The 20,480-nt window shown below is 35.4% G+C and overlaps 1 protein-coding gene across 1 annotated transcript in view; it reads left to right on the top strand.

Moving 5' to 3' along the window:
• Nucleotides 1-79: 79 nt before the first annotated feature.
• The window catches only part of ankar (ankyrin and armadillo repeat containing), an 81,143-nt gene continuing 60,742 nt past the window's right edge, over nt 80-20,480 (top strand). Inside the window, exons 1-6 of the mRNA XM_073044520.1 lie at nt 80-106; nt 618-1,221; nt 5,202-5,639; nt 8,052-8,215; nt 12,128-12,243; nt 19,337-19,514. Of these exons, the coding sequence (XP_072900621.1) occupies nt 80-106; nt 618-1,221; nt 5,202-5,639; nt 8,052-8,215; nt 12,128-12,243; nt 19,337-19,514 (1,527 nt within the window). The remainder of the gene's footprint in view (nt 107-617; nt 1,222-5,201; nt 5,640-8,051; nt 8,216-12,127; nt 12,244-19,336; nt 19,515-20,480) is intronic.

The raw sequence follows: 20,480 nt of genomic DNA, 5'->3' as shown, positions 1-20,480 counted from the left end.
GACGAAGGATTCTACAGGAACTCATTACATCTGTTGAAAGCAACAAAGATATAAGCAGAGCAAAATTATGTAAAAAAAGATGGCGAATAATGACAAGAAGTTAAAGGTTAGTTTTGTATTCAGTGAGTTTATTACAATCCATCCAAATATGCTAATAGTGGAGTTGTTATCTGCTCTATAAATTTCACAATATTTGTGCATAATGGAATAAACATAATGGTCACATCAAGAGAAGTGAACAAAAATATAAATAAACCTATCATTATTATTAATTGGCAATAAATAAACTTATAAAATAATTAGCAACATACCTAAAATACTGGAGGAACTTAGCAGGTGAGGCAGCATCTATGGAAAAGAGTGAACAGTTGATATTCTGTTGACTCTATGCTTGACCTGCGGAGTTCTCCCAACATCTTGTGTGCATTGCTTTGGATTTCTAGCATCTGCAGATTTTCTTGTGTTATTTAAATAATTATCCTTTTTTTCACAAAGGCTGATTACAGTCTACAGAAAATAGCAAAATAATGGTTTAGGAAATAGATGTGCATTATCAATAAACAATATTAAAATAATATTTTGATTAAAGTACACTAAAGTTGTATCTTTTCTTGCAGGAGTATTCTCATAGAAATCAGAAACTGGCTTCCTCTAGAGTAAAACAGGGCAAGCAAAATAATGAGGAAGCCAATTTGGAAGAGCAAATGAATGCAAATATTAACCTAAGCAAATATAATTTGAATGATTTGCAAGAATTGCTTGCCACAGCCACCTGCAGCTGGCTTCAGCCTATTGAAGAATTTCAGTATCCAATCCAATTCCCCACTGGATTGTCAAGCCAAATGAAAGACTTCAATTACTCCAACGCTATTGTTCTCGCTCCAGTGGTACCAAATGCTCCATTTAATTATAAAGAATTCCATCAAATCTTGAGGGAATTAGTGATGGGTATTTATGTTATGAATCAACTTCCATCTATTTATATAGATGGCAACTTTGATCATAGTTCTTCATGCCTTCTGTCACCTGCTTATCATGATACACTAATTGGGCAAATGCTGATAAATGTGGACTACACAATGAAAGCACTGTGGCATGGAGCTTACATGCCAAAGGAAAAAAGGGTGCTCTTTTCAGAATCCTGGCGCTCCAATATCAATACCAGTGTTGATGGAACTCCTGAGACAAAGGAAAATATATTTTCTGAGTTTCTTAAAGCAGGTAATTATTTGCAATTGTTGAACATTATATAGAATCATATAATGATGTACAGCACAGAGACAGGCCCTTTGGCCCATCTAGTTCATGATGAAACCATCTAAACTGCTTACTCCCATCGACCTGCACTGGGACTATAGCCCTCCAGACTGCAACCATCCAAGTACCTATCCAAACTTCGCTTAAGCATTAGGAATTGAACTTGTATGCACTCCTTGTTCTGGCAGCTCATTCCACACTCTTATGACCCTCTGAGTGAAGAGGTTTCCCTTTATGTTCCCCTTAAACTTTTCACCTTTCATCCTTAACCCATGACTTCTGGTTGTAGTCCCACCTAACCTCAGTGGAAAAAGCCTGCTTCCATGAATGCTATCTATACTCCTCTATATCTAAAATATTTTGACAAATACTGGAAAATGTGTAGCAATAAATATGGAAAGATCTGCTGTTCTGGATAATCTTTAATATATGCAATTATGTAATTTTTATTTTAGAAAGTACAGAAATAGTTTGGTTCGCATTCCTTTCATTTTCAAACAGGCTGGAATTCAGATGAATGGGTGCCCTGGAAAATTATTTTAAGGAGTATTAAGTTTAAGTTCATAACACATTTACACTAAGTAAAAATTCTCGTTAAGATATAACACAATAAAGTTAATATAGAAAAACACAGAGACAGATTAAGATATATTGCAGCTCAGGACAGACAGAAAATCAGTAGACTCTAACCACAATAAAACATGAAAATATCAAAACACAATATTAAGTAGGCCATTAAATATTTTACATGATGATTAATAAATAAAACCTAACATGCTATATCGAATTTTGCAACACACATCTGAATAAAACAACTAATGCAGGAACATAAGTAATAATATGAATATTTTAATGCATATTTTACAATTTACCTAATGCTATAACAGATGGTTATAAGTAAAATATGGGCAATACTGATACCCTCAAACTCCATCTTCCTGCTGTTCAGTGATTCAACCACCACAGCTCTTTGGCATAAACAATTCCAAAGATACACCACTGTTTGCGAACCAAGATTATTTTGCCTTCTATATCCCCCCACCCCATGTTGGAACCTACCTTTTCTGCCCCTTCAGGGATCTTAAATATTTCAATATGTAAGATCTAACCTTGTCAACTCCAATGAGTAGAGGCCAACTGCTCAAGTCATCTCTCTTAGAAATCAAGCAGGTGTACCCTCTCTGAGGTGGCTTCATTATATATCTTTTAACAAGGAGATTGAAACTGTATTCAGTACTCCAACTATGCTCTCACCAAAGATGTTGCAAGACTTTTCTGCTTTTATACTTGGTGTTACACTTGCAACATATTTTTGATGTTTTTGTGGAGCAGCATTCAACAGACTCCCCCTAAAGAATATTTTGTTTTATACCTCAATGAAGTGGATAATCATACACTTCCCTACATATTTTTGACCATTCACAAAAAATTTTTGTTGCTTTCTATTAGTTTATTCCCCTGCCTATCTTTGTATTGTCAGGTCTTTTGGCTCGAACAGTGTAGATATTAATGTATTGCAGTGACTCAAATCCCATAGTTCGTTCGACAATTCACCGTCTTTGTAAAAATCTGGATACATTTCATAAATCTGATGTTAAGTCCATAATCATTGAAAAAAACCTTAGTCTGCTATTCAGCTGTTACTGTGTGTTTAACATTCACATTCTGTCCCATCATATTAATGAATTTAATTTTACAAGTATTTGATGAAAGATTAAGCATTACCCTTGCTCTCCTGTGAGATCAGCTAAGAGTCAATGAAGTTGAGTAATCAATGGTGAAGTAAATAGTAATTTGGTTTATTATTGTCACGTACCAAGGCACAGTGAAAATCTTTGTTTTGAATCCTATCCATCAGATCATTTTGTTACACCAGTGTATTGAGATAGTACAAGGGAAAGCAATAACAGAATGCAGAATAAAGTGTCACAGTCACAGAGAAAGTGCAGTGCACATAGACAATAAGGTACAAAGCCATAACAAGAGAGTCCATTTAATCATGACAGGGGACTATTCCATAGTCTTGTAACAGTAGATTAGGAGCTGATCTTGAGCCTGGTGGTATATGCTTTCAGGATTTTGTACCTTCTGCCTAATGGAAGGTGGGAGAAGAGAGAATGTCCAGGTAGGTGGGGTTTTTGATTATGTTGTCTGGTTTACTGAGGACGTGTGAAGTGTAGACAGGAGAGGTTGATTTCCATGATTTGCTGAGCTGTGTCCACAGCTTTCTGTAGGGCACAATAGTTGCCAGACCAAACTGTGATGCATCCATATAGGATGCCTTCTATGAAGTACTGATAGAAATTAGTGACGGTCAAAGGGGACTTGCCAAATTTCTTTAGGCAGTAAGACACTGGAGTGTTTTCTTGGCCATGGTGTTTACGTGGTTGGACCTGGACAAGCTATGGATGATGTTCCTTCCTAGGAACTTGAAGCTTTCAACCCATCTTGACATCACCACTGTTGACATAAATAGGAGCATGTACATCACACCCACTTTCTAAAGGAAATGACCGTTCTTTTGTTTTGCTGACATCAAAGGAAAGGTTTATTTTCTTCCTGTACTCCAATTCATTGTTATTTAAGAGTCAGCCCACTACAGTCATGTCACCTGCAGAATCTGTTCATGTTGTTGTGAGTGTTTGGGAAGTAAAGTGGGGGCTGAAGACGCAGCCTTATAGAGCACCGATGTTGAGGATAATTGTGACGCAGATGCTACTACCTATCCTTATTGATTTCTGTCTGTTGGTCAGAAAGTCAAGAATCCAGTTGTAAAGGGAAGTGTTGAGTCCCAGGTCTACAAATATAAACATCTCTAAATAGTTTCTGGAACAAGATGATCCTAACTTTATTACCTCTGTGGAATGCAAATCCATGTTAAATAAAGCATTTGTTACTATTATAACGTTTTAAGGGACATCTTTCCATTTGTGATATTTTGATTGAAATTACCATCCTTGTTCTGCATCTACAATGACCATTGCTTTTGCATATCGTATTTACCGCCATTTACAAGCCTGATGTTCCAGGCTTATCTCATGTCCTGATAGGTATTTAGGTTGTTTCCATCTGACAAATAGTATGATGATTACATGCGCTTTGGTAGAAAGCAACTAGCAGGGAAACCAACAACATTTCAAATGGATTTTGTATGATCAACACTTTACCAATTTCAAGATTCACCATTGTGGAGTTGATGAAATACTCATCTTTCCTCTGATGACCCTAGCCAAAGAAGAAAATCTTCTTAATTTTTATTTTGACAGACTGCTGAATCATTAGTAAATCAAAAGTGCCAAAATTTTTGTCAATGATGCTTTCTTATTTTGTTTCATCTGCACAATATTTTGCCAGTTCATTTGTCACCTAATGTTCATGATCTGTTATTTCAACCTCATGCCCCAGACCTTTCTTGTGAGAAATAGAATCACAGAAACAGGCCCTATGGTTCATGCTGTCTATTGAGCCCTTCAGCTGCTGCTCTGGTAAAACTGCTTTTGGGTAGTTTTTTACTCTGTGAACCTGTTTTTTTTTTTTGGCCTGTATAGCTAAATGCCCACAAGGAAGATCAAAGTTTCATGTAGATGTGTTAGAGGAACACTTGTAGTTTGGAGCACAGTGGAAAAAGCTTTACTGTGGATCTGTTTATGCTATATATTATGATTCAGTCATGATTACGTTAATAATATGTCTGGCAATACGATGTAAATACCAAATGAGAAATAGTTATAAAATATTAAGGAAACTATTAATTAAACTAAACCACAATATAAACATGTGTAACATAGGTATTTCAAACATTTTATTTCAACAAAATGCAAAATCTGGGACACTAAACAAAGGACTGAATAATCCTTTCTGTACTGTAATATCTATAGATTTTATGTTCTAAAAGCATAATAGAAATCAGATTTCTAATTTAGAATTTATTCTTTGCAAAATAGGACTTATAGATATTTCAACTGATCATGATTTTGAAGGAATCTACAGTACTGATGTACACACTGAACCAACATATGATCCCAACAGTTGTGCAGAGGTGGAGTTATTTATGAAATATGTGAACAATGTTCTACTTCAAATCAACCCCTACATCATAAGTGTTAAGCAACATCAAAATTTGTTCACATATGATGCAGATTTTGTTCTTGATAATGCTGTTAGACTTACAGAAGAAGAAATTGATCTAGTAAAATATCAGAGACTACAGCAGAGACTGATTCTTCACAAGAAGCTCGTTGAGAAGTATCTGACAAGGAAAGCAGAGATCCACAGAGACATCACTTATCTCAAGTTAATTGCCTTCCTTGTGCCATTTTTTATTGCACTGAAAGAGAAAAGGAAAATTCCGGATTTGAGCAGTCTTCTACCTCCATTTTCTGGTAAAGGTTACCATTAACATCATGTTTGCTGAATCTGAAAACTTTATAAATAACATTATAATATATATATATGCCCTTTTCTGTGCATTTATTTTCCTAAATCACTCAAAAGACTGGCCTTAAGGGAAAGAACTTTATTAATTCATGCATATAGATGATAATATTAATAAAGTTTTACAGATTATTGATATTAGTATTACTTAAGTATATTTTAATCCCTTCATTCTACTTGAGCCCCGTGTTACATCTTTCTCTCAGAAAATAGAACAAGCTGCCCAGGACCCAGATCAAAACAAATTACAAGAAAACAATTTAGCAAAAAATCTTCATGATTGTTTATTCTATAATTTTGCCTTCTCTATTTTCTGCACCAGAATAGTTGAGAGCAAGAATATAGAAAAGTCACCAAGTCAAACAAGAATTGGCCCTACAGCCTGCCAACTCGAAGCCAGCCATCAAGCAACATTTATGTTAATTCTAATCCCATTTAACTAAGGAAACTGAAGTTGTATTTCACTGCTCTTACCTTGCAATTCATAATCTAGCGTATCAGGCCAAAGGACACCTAAGCTATATTGATGAATCTTTCAATTCACTGATATTGATAATTCTCCCCATTCAAGCCTAATCTAAATAGAAAGCAAAGTTTAAAAGAAAGTTTTCAAAGAAATTATTAGATTTCTTCATTGTTTTTATATTAGAAAGGCAGCCTGATAAAGTTGCTTCTCGAACAATCTCTTATTAATATCATGAGTCAAATTTAATCTTTTTTGTATTCATTCATCAAAACTTCTAAAACTAGAGCATTAGTCTATTGAGCACATTAAGTTTGTAAACAGCAGATTTGAATTGCCCTTCCAAGGCAACCCTCCGCAATTTCTGAGTGTGAGCAGCTTGTACCACCCATCTTAGTTTTCTGAGTGCCTTGACAGACATAGAATTTCTGTATAGCCAGTATGTGGCTCGCTCTGAAGAAGCATGTGTTCCAAAAACTTAAATTTTGACTCCATCATTTTTTTTTGACAATTAAGTTTTTTAGGCTCCTCCAAAACTGTATACACTCAGCTCTATTTTCAAGGGCCTGCTTCATTTGCTAAGGAGACAATTTCTTCTCACAGATAGAAAGAAGCTACTCTCCTAATCTCTATCACCACAAATGCCACAACTACCCTCAGTGAAGTACAAGCTTTCTAGAAATGCTGTACTCTTTCTAAATAAGGCTTACCTTTAAGATTTATATTTATATACTTATGCCATATATTTGCATAGCACCACATTTTTAGACATAAATAACCTCTTCCTATTTGACAGGGAAGAAGTACATGTATAACTGTAGTTGTGATTATACTGCTCATATTGGATTGGTATTTTCTAGTGGTATTGAGCATTTGGCAGAAAATTGTAAATGAAAGTTCTTAATTAAACTAGGATCCTGCACATGTTTTTGGATCCATTCTGAATTTTGTCTGTCCTAGTGCCATTTTTTTATTTATTCTCAGAATTCGGGCAAAAGTAAGAATCAACTATGCATCCATAGTTGCTCTGAGAAGAGCTACCTTCCTAACAGATCAGTGCTGTTTAACCTGATTTCTGGGCTCAAGCTCCTCAGTACTTCTGTCATAAATCAGACCCCTAGCAGAGCAGGCTTTAACTTGGGCATGTAATATTTTACCTACTTCAGGATGTGAATTTTTTTTATTATTTTGCCAACCATAACTCAAAGCAATCAAAGTGCAATCTGATTAAATTTTCAGTATGTAATTTCCAGGAAACTAAAGTGAAGTGAATTAATTTTCTAAAATGGGCAAAATGTTAATTTCCTCATCAATAAATTAAATAATCTCAAATGGGAGAGTGTATGATCTTAAAGATGATTTAATATTAATATAGGTACTGATAATGTTAAGGCACTACATTGTTAACTCTAGAAGTAAAATGAAAATTACAAAAGGTGTAGTATGTCAAGAACACTCATTGGCCGCTTTTTTTTTATCACTTATGAGTGAACTCTACGTAAAATAATTTTCTGACTGAATAGAGAATGCAAGAATCATGGAAAAAATTTTGAAAGCAGGTAATTGCTATAATGGAGGTTATTTTAGAGTTTAACCAGATGAATTAAAATAGACAAAATCATTTTTCAACTAATAATGATTTGATCTTGCAAATTTTATGGTGAAGAACTGGTTGCAGTTTGACAGTTGCAGAATTAAATAGTTTAAAAGAATGAAGGCATTTTTAACTTACAAAATTATTTGTCTTTAATGTCATTGAAACACATGAAGGCAATTTAATTCTAAAACAACAACGCGATATTTCAACCTTATTCACAGGTTTTCTTCACAATTATCATTTGAACTGATGTGCTAGAAATGCTATCACCATTCACTATATCTCCTTTCTTTGTTACAGATGAAAAGTTAAAAACGGAACGTGAGTTTCCACCCCTTCTTCTGGGCCCAGGCTTCAAATGTAGACATTTTCAATACAAAACAAATGAATATTTCCATTTGCATGGTGGAATTGAATTTGATATAGGAACTCCTGCAGTTGATGATATGCCTAGTGCTATAAAGGTACTTCTGTATAACTGTGGTATCTTTTTTCTAAAGAAAGAAAGCAGTTAGAAGCATATGATTAGGAGAATTTGCACATATCAAATTTACCGATACACATATAGTAGGTTCTTTCTGATTTACAAACACCCAATTTATGTACAGTCCATACATACAAATGAGCATTTGAGAGACAGATGTGAATGGATTTGCCAGCTGCTGTGGACAGCTGGACACTCTACTTGATACTAGCTGGAATTTTGCCATACAGAACCCAAGAAGAATATATTCTAGTTAACACATTGATGTCCAATTTTCAAATCCAGTTTAGTAATATAGCATCTGGGCTAACAGTGGTGTTCCATTTAAAGCTGTCATTAGCATTTAAAACCTCTATGCATTAAAATATTTTAAAATAATATCATTAATAATCTGAGATCTAGACTATCTGTTCCTGGGGAATAACTGACCTCTGCATGGATCCTCTACCATGTGGGAACTCAGTTCTTGACCAGATTTCTGACTGTGACCTGGGGAGGGCCTGTAGTTCAGTGGGCAAGTACATCATTTGGCATGATACATTGTAAATAACTCACTCTAGTTCACTGACATGTGCTTTTGTCCCATTCTTGCTTCCACTGAACTGGAACACCTTGCAGGGAAGTGCTGACCGTTCTACCTTACTTGCGAACTCTTCTTCATCATCCTAACTGCAGTCTATGTTTCATGTCAGGTAGACATCAAGCTTGCACTTGAGGAACTAATTGCTGCGATTAACAAGACAAACCAACATAGCCTGTCATATCATGGATAATAAGGCTTGAAGAAGTGTTTGCCTAACAACTATCAGTACATCAACTGCAATACTAGAGGACTCGATACACTTGACCACTGCTATACCACCATCAACAATGCTAACCACTCCATCTCTCACCCACTGTGCTTCTCCTGTCTGCATACAGACAGAAACTGAGAAGCATGGCATTGGTGAGAAGCACCACAAAGAACTGGACAGCAGAAGCAAAAGAGTAAATGCAGGATTGCTTTGAGTCAATGAGCAGAATATGTTCAAGAATTCATCAGCGGACTTAAATGAATATGCCATAGTCGTCACTAACTTTATATAGATTTGTGTGGATAAGTGTGTACCCAAAAATCATTCCAAGTCTTCCTCAATCAGAAGCCGTGGATGAACCAAAAGATTTGTGATCTGCTAAGGGCTAAATCTGTAGTATGTAGATCTTGTGACTCAAGTTTTATAAGAAATTTCAGTACTGTACAACTTTCAGAAGGCCCTTGTGAGTGCAAAAGGGCACTTTTGGATTAAACTGGAATCAGATGGATGCTCAACAGCTGTGGGAGGGCTTGCTACATCTTCATACAAGGTGAAATTGGATAGCATGGGCACAATGCCTTTTATGCACATTTTAACAAGGTGACATAAGGCACACTCATACCTGCCCCCACATCTTTAGATGACCCTGTAATTTCAGTCTCTGAGAATGACATCTGAGCATTCTTCAAGAGGGTAAAACCATGAAAGAAGTCTGGTCTAGATGGTGTATGTGGCTGAGTGCTAAACATCTGTGTTGGCAAACTGGGGTATTTGCAGACATATTCAATCTGTCTCTTCTGTGGTATGAGGTTCGCATCTGGCTCAAAAAGGCATATGGTTATAGTACAAATCAACACCATCTGGATCCAATTTTCCAACAACCATAACATGTCAGCAGCAGATGCCATTTTTCTGATTTTTTACTCTGCTCTGGTCACCAGGACACCAGGTATTCATATAGGCATTCATTGGCAACAGCTCAGTGTTCAACACAATCATCCCATCGAAGGTCATTATCAAACTTCCTCTACAACTGGATACTCATTTTCCCTGTTTAAAGACTTCAATCATTGCAGATTGGTAACAATATCTCCTCACTAATCATTAAAATAGGTGCACCTCAGGGCTGTGTGCTTATTCTCTATGCACACATGTTCAAATGCCCTAGTGGTGCTTCTGCTGCTGGATAACCACTAAAGGAGATGAGTCAGATTGCCAGAGTAAGACAGGTCATCTGGTTGAGTGGTATTGCAAAAACAATCTCTCGCTGAACTTCAGTGAAAGTAAAGAGCTGATTGTTGACTTCAGGAAGGGGAAGAAAGACAAATGTTCCAGTCTACATTAGGAATTCCATTGCGGAGAGATCAGCAGCTTTAAATTCTTGAGCATTAACATATTGGAGGATAAACACAAGAAATTCTGCAGATGTACTGTTGAATGTATCCTGACTGATTGTCTGTCATGTTCTGCTACAGCAGTTCAAATGTACAGGAGCGTAAGAAGTTGCAGAGAGTAGTGGATTCTGCTTAAGACAATACAGTCACATCTGTCCCCACCACTGGAAGGCAAGATCCATCAACAAAGATTCCTATCTTTCCCCAGCTACCAGCAGGCAGAAAATACAGAAGCCTGAAATTCCAGACCACCAGATTCAAAGACAGTTACTTCCCTTCAACCACTTGATTGTTGAATTAACTGGGAAAACTCTAATCTCTACAGTTTAGCAAACACTATGACCATTTTGACAAGTTGCACCAAAATGGACTTTTTTTGTTGTTCTTGAAACAGTTTGTGGGTAATTTATATTTTTCTTGTGAATAGTTCCTATATGACACTATGTGCTTGTGATGCTGTTGCAAGTAAGTTTTTCATTGCTTCTGTGCTTACATGTACCCATGAATATAATAATAAACTTGACTTAAACTTTAACTGCAATGCTGCAAGAAATCTTAGCCTATTCCAGGTTCAAATTATGCTTTATGCTCACTTAACTGATCTAACATATTGAACTATTAGGTTTCTTGTTAGAGCAGAGGGTGAGAAATGTCATCTCAGTCCCAATTGCTATTCACTGGTCCTTGCTGATATTCGTATACTATGATTATCATGTGTGAAATCAAGCAATCTAGGGTGTATTGACCCTCAATTAAAATGCTTCCCGATTCTGAATATATAGACATAGGTGGAAAAACTAGAGATTTTTTTTGTGTCAGGAGTAAAAACTTTAAACTTTTCCATTGTATATCAAATATTTAACTAGTATTTACTGTATAATGCCACAAAATTTCTCAGATCTATTTTTAATGTAACACAAATAAGGAAGTCCTGATGTATTATTAATAGAAGCTGTGATGTTGACTACCACAACATAAACCTCTTTCTTAGGAAGGCGAAGTGAGGCCAAATGTCATATATAATTGCTCACTTTTCCGCTGGTTCATTCAGCTGGCTTCAAAGGATCGAAAAAAAAACAAGAACTAGAGTGAAAAAAATGGTCCCAGCTCTGGTTATTGTCCACCAATATGTATTGGATTATGAATATTTAAATACTAGAATTTGTACCAAAGAACTGACCGGCTGATAATGGAATTATAAGACATCTGACCCCAATCCTCTTGAAAATGATTGCAAGGACGGCTGAGAGGATCTTTGGGGTTGGTCTGTCTTCCACCCGTCAGAGATACTTATCAAGAGCACAGCGCAATTTGTATGGTATATGCACATTATTATTTTTAACTTATTTGTGGTAATATTACTTTATGCGTTATGTATGTGAATTATATATACTGTGTTGTGCACCTTGGTCTGGAGGAATGTTATTTCATTTAGCAGAATACATGTATACAGCTGAATGTCAATTATCTGAATTTGAACTTGAATTGAATTGAGCTTGAGCCAAAGAATTAATATTGAATCTATTTCACATTTAACGATTATCAAATGTGATGGAGAGAATAATGTTAAAAGAATATAATATGTATATAAATGTGATTGAAATTTGAGTTATTCTGTACTTAGAATACTGCAAAGTTATACATAGAATACTACAAATAAAATTTTAATATGTATATTGTATAATCATTACTGTTTTATTACAGTTTGCCTTTGATGATATCCATTCCCAGGCTGTACAATATCTGAAACAATTATTCAATCCTGACATGTTACTCAGAGGCCAATATGCCATACCAATTATGCAGTTTGATGGGAAAAGGTAGGTGGGAAACTGACAAGAAAATAAATCTCATTTTGTTGTAAAAACTGAAATGTACATACTATAATGTTTACAAAGGTTGATAATTTTTAATGCAACTCCTTTTTAATTTCCTTTCTCCCCAATTCTTTTCTCTCCTAATACTATATTAAATATAAATTTTGTTCTGGTATTGTGCATACAATTCAAAAAAGAATCAGATAGTGTTATTTTTCAGCTTAGACAAAAGATGCAATAGATTACTATATTAAAATATAAAGTTGATGTATATTTTTAAATTGTGTGGCACTTTCATATATAATTCACTTACTTATTAAAGTTTATACTGATTAGAATATCTCTTCTGTGGTGATCCATCATGAGTTATATGTGCTAGTATGATTATATATATATTATAACGAACAAGATTCAATAACATTATTATTGATAAAGTGAATTCAGTACAGAAACCTAAATGCACACACTCAAAAATTCAGGAACAGCTTCTTTCCATCTACAATCTGAGTTCTAAATGGACATTGAATCCATGAACACTACCTCACTGCTTTTTTTTCCTGTTATTTTGCACTACTTATTTTAACTTAACTCAGTTGTTTGTTTATTTATCATATATTTATTTTTACAGCTGCCATAAAGTTGACAAATTTCACAACATATGCCGGTGATATTAATTCTGATTCAGTTGAATTGATCTGTTTATTATGTGTTGTTTATGAATTATATCTGTTTCTGTCTAATCCTAATTGTTACTGGGACTGCATTAACTCATTATGTAAATTTACATTTAATGGAAAATTTCACTGATTTCATGATTTATATTCCATCATAGCTACATTAAACTTAATCAATTCTAATCAATGTAATTCTATTTAGCATCCCAAAAGACTCAGCGCAAATTTAGTTTGAAGTGAAAGGAGATAATCATTTCTTCAAATATAAGTTGCACTCACAAATACAGATTTCAGAAAATGAATATTGCCACCAACACACAGCTATCAAAATTTATATAATCTGTCTTTTAGTTAAGCATTTGTAGACATGCGCATTCTTCAATGACCCATCTTTTAGGATGAACATCATCAGATTCCCAATTGAAGGAGTCCTGCCAAAGGGTCTTGGCCCAAAACGTCGACTGTACTTTTTTCCATAGATGCTACCTGGCCTGCTGAGTTCCTCCAGAATTTTGTGCGTGTGTTGCTTGGTTTTCTACCATCTGCAGATTTTCTCTTGAGTTCATGAATGGTACCTTTGATTGCATTATAATAAGATCTTAAAATGCTTGCTGGAGACATTTCTGTGTTGGTACTTAATTCTCCTGAGATTCCAATTTATTCTGGGTGTCATTTTGAAGAATGAACTGACCATAAGAATTATTATGGATTTCCATGGCTTATGGGGGATCTTGAAAGAATTATAATGATACAGCATCTCATTGTACTATCAAAAGGATGTCACATCCTAGTAGAGAAAGACCTTCAGGTATTTACATAAATGGATAAAACTTAAATAAATTGATATAAGGGAAATCACACAGCTCAGTGACTGAATTGAAAAAGTGATTGATTAGATGTTCCGAGGACAATTTGTCCTAATTGTTCATTTATTTTGGAATCAGGGGATTCCACTGCCAGTGAAGTTAAGTACTTCTGTTCTAGAAAATTTAAACATCACAGAGCACAAAAGTCATATTGCTCATACTGCTAATTTCTACCCTACTCTTACTCTTTAAATGGTTCTTGTCCAATATTGCACTACCCATTCTAACTTCTGCGTCTCTATCACAGACAATGGATTACAAGCCCACAATCTCTCAAATCTATTCATCTGCTTTTTTTCTCCTACTCTACTTCCTGTGAGCGTTCATATCTTTCTCCCAGTTTTCAGTGATGTTATATCTGTTTTAAGTTTCCACAATCTGAAATGTTTCCCCTTTAAATTAACTATGACTTCCCCTCCACCATAATTGGCAGTGCTGTTAACTGCATCTGTTATATATCTTGCACTTCTACCCTCAGCCTTTCTCCTCTCTCCAGAGTAAGTACAGATTTCCCTTCTCACCTTCCACCTGACCAATCCTCCCATTCAATGGATCATTCTTCATAATTTTGCTCTTTGAAAAATTAGGTTATTCTTCTATCTCCAATAAAATCCTGTCACAACATGCAACTGTAAGAAATGTATAACCTGTCTTTTTATCTCTTCCTCCTCCACCCTGCTATACAGGGACCCAATATTCTTTCCAGGTTAATCAGTAAGTTATTTGTACTCCTTTCAATTTAGTGCAATGCAGTTGGTGCTTACATTGTGAACTACTCTGTTTTGGAGATGCCAAAATGTTGATTGTGTGGGTATTTTTTAGAACAACTACATTCAGACTCAGTGAGAACCTGAGCTTCCACTCACCTGTCATTTTAATCCTCAATCCTGATCCTACAATTATAATTTTTCATTTAGCATGTAATGGTGATCCACTGAAACTAAATGTAAATTGAGGAACATCTCATCTCCTATTTAGGCACATTACAGCTGAATTCAGTCAATTAAAATAATTAATCGGTCTGTATCAGCACTGGCAGAACATAAAAATATAAGAAAACAGGAGAAAGAGCAGGTCATCTAACCCCCCCCCCCCCCCACACCTAACCTACCATTCAATATGATCATAGCTGATCTTCTCTAAGCCTCAATTCTTCCTTTATAGCAGGTGCTCATAAGCTCTCAATCTGTAAATCTTTCAAAAATTATGTACCTCCATTAAAAAATATTTTTAATGAGCTACCCTTCACAATTCTCAGGGGCAGAGAATTTCAGGGGTTTACTATTCTTTGTATGAAGAAATTTCTTCTCCAATTTAAAATTCTTGAAACTATGCTCCAATTTGAATTTCTTACTAGTGATGAGCCATCTATTTGTTATTTGCTCTTGGAATCTTATGTTTAAATTAGATCCTCCTTCTGTCTTCTAAACACCAAAGAATGGAGACCCACATAACTTAACCTTTTTTACAGGACAACCTTCTCATCCCTGGGATCAATCTAGTTAATCTCTTTTGGTCTGCCTCCAATGTTACCATATTCTTTTTTAAGTAAGAGGACCAAAACTGTGTACAATAATCCATGTGTGGCCTCACCAACGTCCTGTATAATTGTAACAAAGTGTCCCTAGTTCTAAACTCCAACCCCTCTGATATTAAGTCAGTTCTTCTCACCATGCAGGCACTTTCTGACATGATGTGTATTTCAATTATTCTCTTATATTTCAGATTTCTGGCAACTTCAGTGTCTGGATCTCACCGTTCTAGGATTTTTATTTTTGTTTTCCCTCTGTTATCATTTACTTTCGTCTATTTACATCTGCTCCAGATAAATCAGATTGAAATATCAACTCTCATTCTTTATACCAGTTGTAATCTTTATTCATATTTTTCTTAGTCTCTCCATTCTTCCCTCTTTTCAGTAATTTAAAGCATTTTTGTTCTCTAGCTCTTCCTACTTTGATTAATAAAATCATTGGTATTAACTGCTCCTCCGCAAATGTTGCCTGACTTGCTCAATATTTACAGTAATTCCTGTTTTTGTATCAGATCTTCACCATCTACATTTTTCCTTTAAAATTAAATATTATTTAGTTCTTAATATACACCATTTTTACTTGAAAATGTATATATCACAGATAAAAGTTTAGAATAAAATGATGTAATGGGAGCTTTGCACATTCCAGAGTACAGCAGTTCAGAAAGATGAGTCGCCTGAAATTGATGCAAACACATTGTCAGTATGATTTTAATAACTCTTTCAAAGAGTTGACATTGGCAATCTAGCTAAATGACCATTTTCCATGTTGTGTGATTTCATTCATTCAAGTGACTATGTCATTGAATTTGGTAGGGCTGAAAGTAGATCTTTCCTTCAAATTTCAGATTAATAACATCTTAGAAATTTTATACAGACTCTCACACAAAAACGATTTCTGATTTTGCAAACATCATGTACAATGCGTATGAATCCTTTATAGCAGCTTTGATAGTACAACTGTTAGATTAGTAAGAGCTCATGGGGTTGGGGTAACATACTAATATAGATAAAGAACTTATAGAAGTGGAAATAGTCTAAATGGGTCATTTGTCAGGTTGGTAGAGCTCCCTGTGGGGAGCTTCAGAAATCAGTATTAACTTTAAGCAATACACTATCCAAATTTCCAAGACTCGGTCTGTAAGTAACTTGTGAAGAACATTAAAAGAGTCCATAAAGGAATATGATTAGGTGAGAAGGTTACAGATGGAAAATATGGTGGGAACATGTGAGGTTATACGTTTTGGTAAGAACAGAAAATCTGTGTAGCTTCTAAACAGCAAGAAATTAATCAGTGCTCATGTCTGGAGGAACCTTAGCGGGCTGTTCCTCAGGGAACTGATGTGGGTACAACAAGCAATTTTGTGTATAATTTGTAAATTGACCTCTAGTACAATTGGGTTGGAGTGCAAAAGTAAGTCTTGCTGAAATCTTAGAGGACTTTAGTGAAGCCTCATTTGGATTACCTACAGAAGGATGTATTTGCATTGGAGGCATTTTGTCCTAGGTCCGATAATTGATTCTTGGAATGAAGAGGCTATATCTTAAAAAGAGATTGACTGTGATTGAAAATTGAAAAATTGAAATGTGAACTAAGCAAAAACAGAAAATACTGAAACATTCAGCATGTCAAGTAGCATCTATGGAACACGAAGTAGAATTTACATTTCAGGTTGAATACTGTCAGAATCAGTTTCTTTAGTCTTATAGTTACCCACAGCTACAGTATGTACTAATGGAAAGTCTTCAGCTTGTAACATTAATTCTGGAATTGATGAGTATACTCTCAGGACAAAGAAGCAGTCATTTATAATTGAGGTGAGAAGAAATGTCTTTGTGTTGCTGGAACATTCAGTGGGTCAAGCTGCATCTGTAGAAACAAAGGAATGGTCAATATTTTTGGTTGAGAATCAACATTAGGAAATGATGTGGCTTGCTCATAGACTCACATATATATACATATTTGACACAAAGTACACTGCAGATGCTGTGGTCCAATCAACACATACAAACAAGCTGGAGGAACAGTCCTGACGAAGGGTCTCGGCCTGAAATGTTGACTGCTCGTTTCCATGGATGCTGCCCAACCTGCTGAGTTCCTCCAGTTTGTTTGTTCATATTCATATACATACTTGTCATCTATTTATTGGAAGTGAGGGATCTGCTTCTACACTTTGCTCTTGACCTTCAGTTTGTACCTGCTCTGCCTTGTTATCCTGTTCATTAGGAGAAGAGACAGTCCTTTCTTTAAAAAAACACAAGATTGGTGCATTATGGAGAACAAATTTGTCAGTTCCTCCATCTCAAAGAAACCTTAAAAGATAGTAATTAAACTGTGTGGTCTTTGGAAATGCCATCTAATCTTTAAAAATGAGTAGATCTTTTTCTATCAAATTGTGATGCTCATTACTTTGCTGCCTAAACTGAACTCCAGAAATAATTTTGCCAAAGTCTGCACATGCACTTGGTGACAAAGTGTCTGATTGTATATGCCTTCAATTAAATTTGAAATCTAGAGAACGCTAGTTTGATCCTGTTCATTGCTCACTACTAACTCAATGTCATATCTCTGAAAGAAGACCATTGCAATGTCACCAAACTTAATGAGCTTGTTAGTTTAAGGTTCTTCAATATCAATGAAGAGCATAACTGAGTAATAAATGTAGTTATGCACTCAGAGGCCTCTTTAATAGCTACATTTGTACCCTTACTCATTAATGCAAATATCTAATTAGCCAATCATGTGGCAGCAACTCAATGCATAAAAGCATGCAAATAATGGTCAAGAGGTTCAGTTGTTGCTCAGACCAAATGTCAGAATGGTGATGAAATGTGATTGAAGTTACTTTCACCATGGAATTTTTTTTAATGCCGGGTGAGATGGTTTGAATACCTCAGAAGCTGCTGATCTCCTGGTATTTTCACACACAGCAGTCTAGAGTTTACAGAGAATGGTGTGAAAAACAAAAAAAAATGTAGTGAGCACCAGTTCTCTGTATTTCAGAACATATTCATGGGACCTAATTTTGATTCTTTTGCATCTTCTATAGCCCAGGGCACTAAAACTAACAGTAGTTTTGTGATTTTTATTCCAGCAAAGGTTTTGTGATTTTAAATAGCTAGGGTGCCTAAGACTTTTGCATAGTACTGTAGTAATTTTATGTATTGTACTGTACTGCTGCCGGGGGAAAAAAAAACAAATTTCATGACATATGTGTGTGATGATAAAGAGGATTCTGATATGGGTCTCTATTGTGGGCTGAAGGTGGGGGAGGAGGCCGGGAGAGCAACATCATGATTGGGGAAGGGAAAGAAGGGAGAGGGGAGGGAGCAGAAAACACTAGAGAGACAATGATGAATAAACCTGTCATTTGGAATCAAATTACCTTGCCTGGTGTCTCAGGGCTGAGTGTATCTGCACGTGTGCCATGCCTGCTCACCCCTGGCATTGCTTCTCTGCCACCTGTTCTGCACACCTCCCCTGGTGCTCAACCCTAGCCATTCCTAACACCTTTTGTTCCTGCCAGATTTACAAACTCACATTCCACCCAATGTCGACAGATATCCAAATATGCAAAAGTCTTAGGCATCCTAGCTATATATATATATATATATGCCTAAGACTTTTGCACAGTACTGTATGATTTCCTGATGTAAGTAATTTAAAGAATCTATGTCAACTATTTTAGTTGCTGATATCTTTTAGTTTTTAAAATAAATACAGTGAGTACTAGAAATTCTCGTCAGGTACTGCAGTACCTATGGAGAGAGAAGTAAGGTTAACATACAGGCCATTGATTTAATGAACAAAATTCAATCGTTCGCCTGAACTGTTGACACAACTTTTCTTTCAACAGATGTTGCTTAATCTGCTGAATATTTTCAGTGCTTTCTACTTCTATTTCTGATGCTGGCATTTGCAGTGTTTTGCTTTTCTTTTAAATTTTACTTTGATCTATACAAGATTATTTCTGTTTCAAATTTTGTTCATGTTTTGAAATGTCTTGCATTATTTTTTACAGTTATTATGTAATCTGTATAGAACTAGAAAATCTTCAGACAACTCAGAAGTTTCAGTGGTGGAGAGCCATGAGTGAAGCAGTTCATATGCTCAAATCTAGCAAACTACCATTAAATGAAGACCAGATAACTGGACGGCTAAAGAAAAAATTTGGTCCTAAAAAAGCTGCAAAATGCAAGGTGCTAAGAAATATCACTTCTTTGTATTGTCTATTAATACCATCTTACATCTGGGTTGTAGTTTCATGTCATATTCCAGAAACTTGAGCGGAAAGCTCTGGTTGACAATCCAGTTCAGCACTGGGACTGCATTGCACAATAGTCTCTTGGGTGAGATTTTAAACAGAGTCAAGTCTACTTTCTCAAGTACATGTAAAGATGCCATATAATTATTGTGAACAATGAAAAGTATTTATTTTACATCTATAGTTGCCTTGGAAACATTTTGTTGAATTACAGCGATCTATGCAGTGAGTTTGTAGGTAGTTTCTAAGGGTTTGTCCCAGTAACATTGATAGTAAATCACAAGATATTGGCCTAAAAATGTTGCATATTTAATGTGCATGTAAAGATCCCATAAAATTATTTTGAACAATGAGAAGTATTTATTTTGCATTAATAGTTGCCTACGGAAATCTGGTGGTGAAACATTTCCTTGAATTATTGTGATCAATGCAGTGAGTTTGTAAGTAGTTTCTAAAGGATTTTCCCAGTGACATTGATAGAAAATCACAAGATATCGGCCTAAAATGTTGCATATTTAATGCACATGAGTGCAATATCACCATTGCAGGTGATACACTGTGCCATAAACTGTGAACTTTGTTGCAAATCACATATGCATGACAAAAGTATGCAGAGGTGACATCAGTTTTTGTGATAATTAATTTGATGCCTGTCCTACCACATTCAAATCTAAAAATAAACATAATATGGTCAGTAGAAGGGACTGTTCAAAAGGATCATAATTTTTAGCAAGTATGAGTTTATGGAGAGTTTATTGAGTTCAACAGGGTCAACTTTAGAACCCTCTGAAATTCAGAGCATTTAACTTTTACTGAGGAGGTGAAACAGCTATATTTTTTGATCAGTAAAGGTGCTTAAATAATGGTCTCATTGGGACTCTAGAACATTCAAGAGCTGGAG

The sequence above is a fragment of the Hemitrygon akajei genome, chromosome 5 (assembly GCF_048418815.1).
Source record: "Hemitrygon akajei chromosome 5, sHemAka1.3, whole genome shotgun sequence".
Lineage (NCBI taxonomy): Eukaryota > Metazoa > Chordata > Chondrichthyes > Myliobatiformes > Dasyatidae > Hemitrygon > Hemitrygon akajei.
The sequence above is the reverse complement of the archived record's forward strand: the minus strand, read 5'-3'. Positions and strand labels throughout refer to the sequence as shown.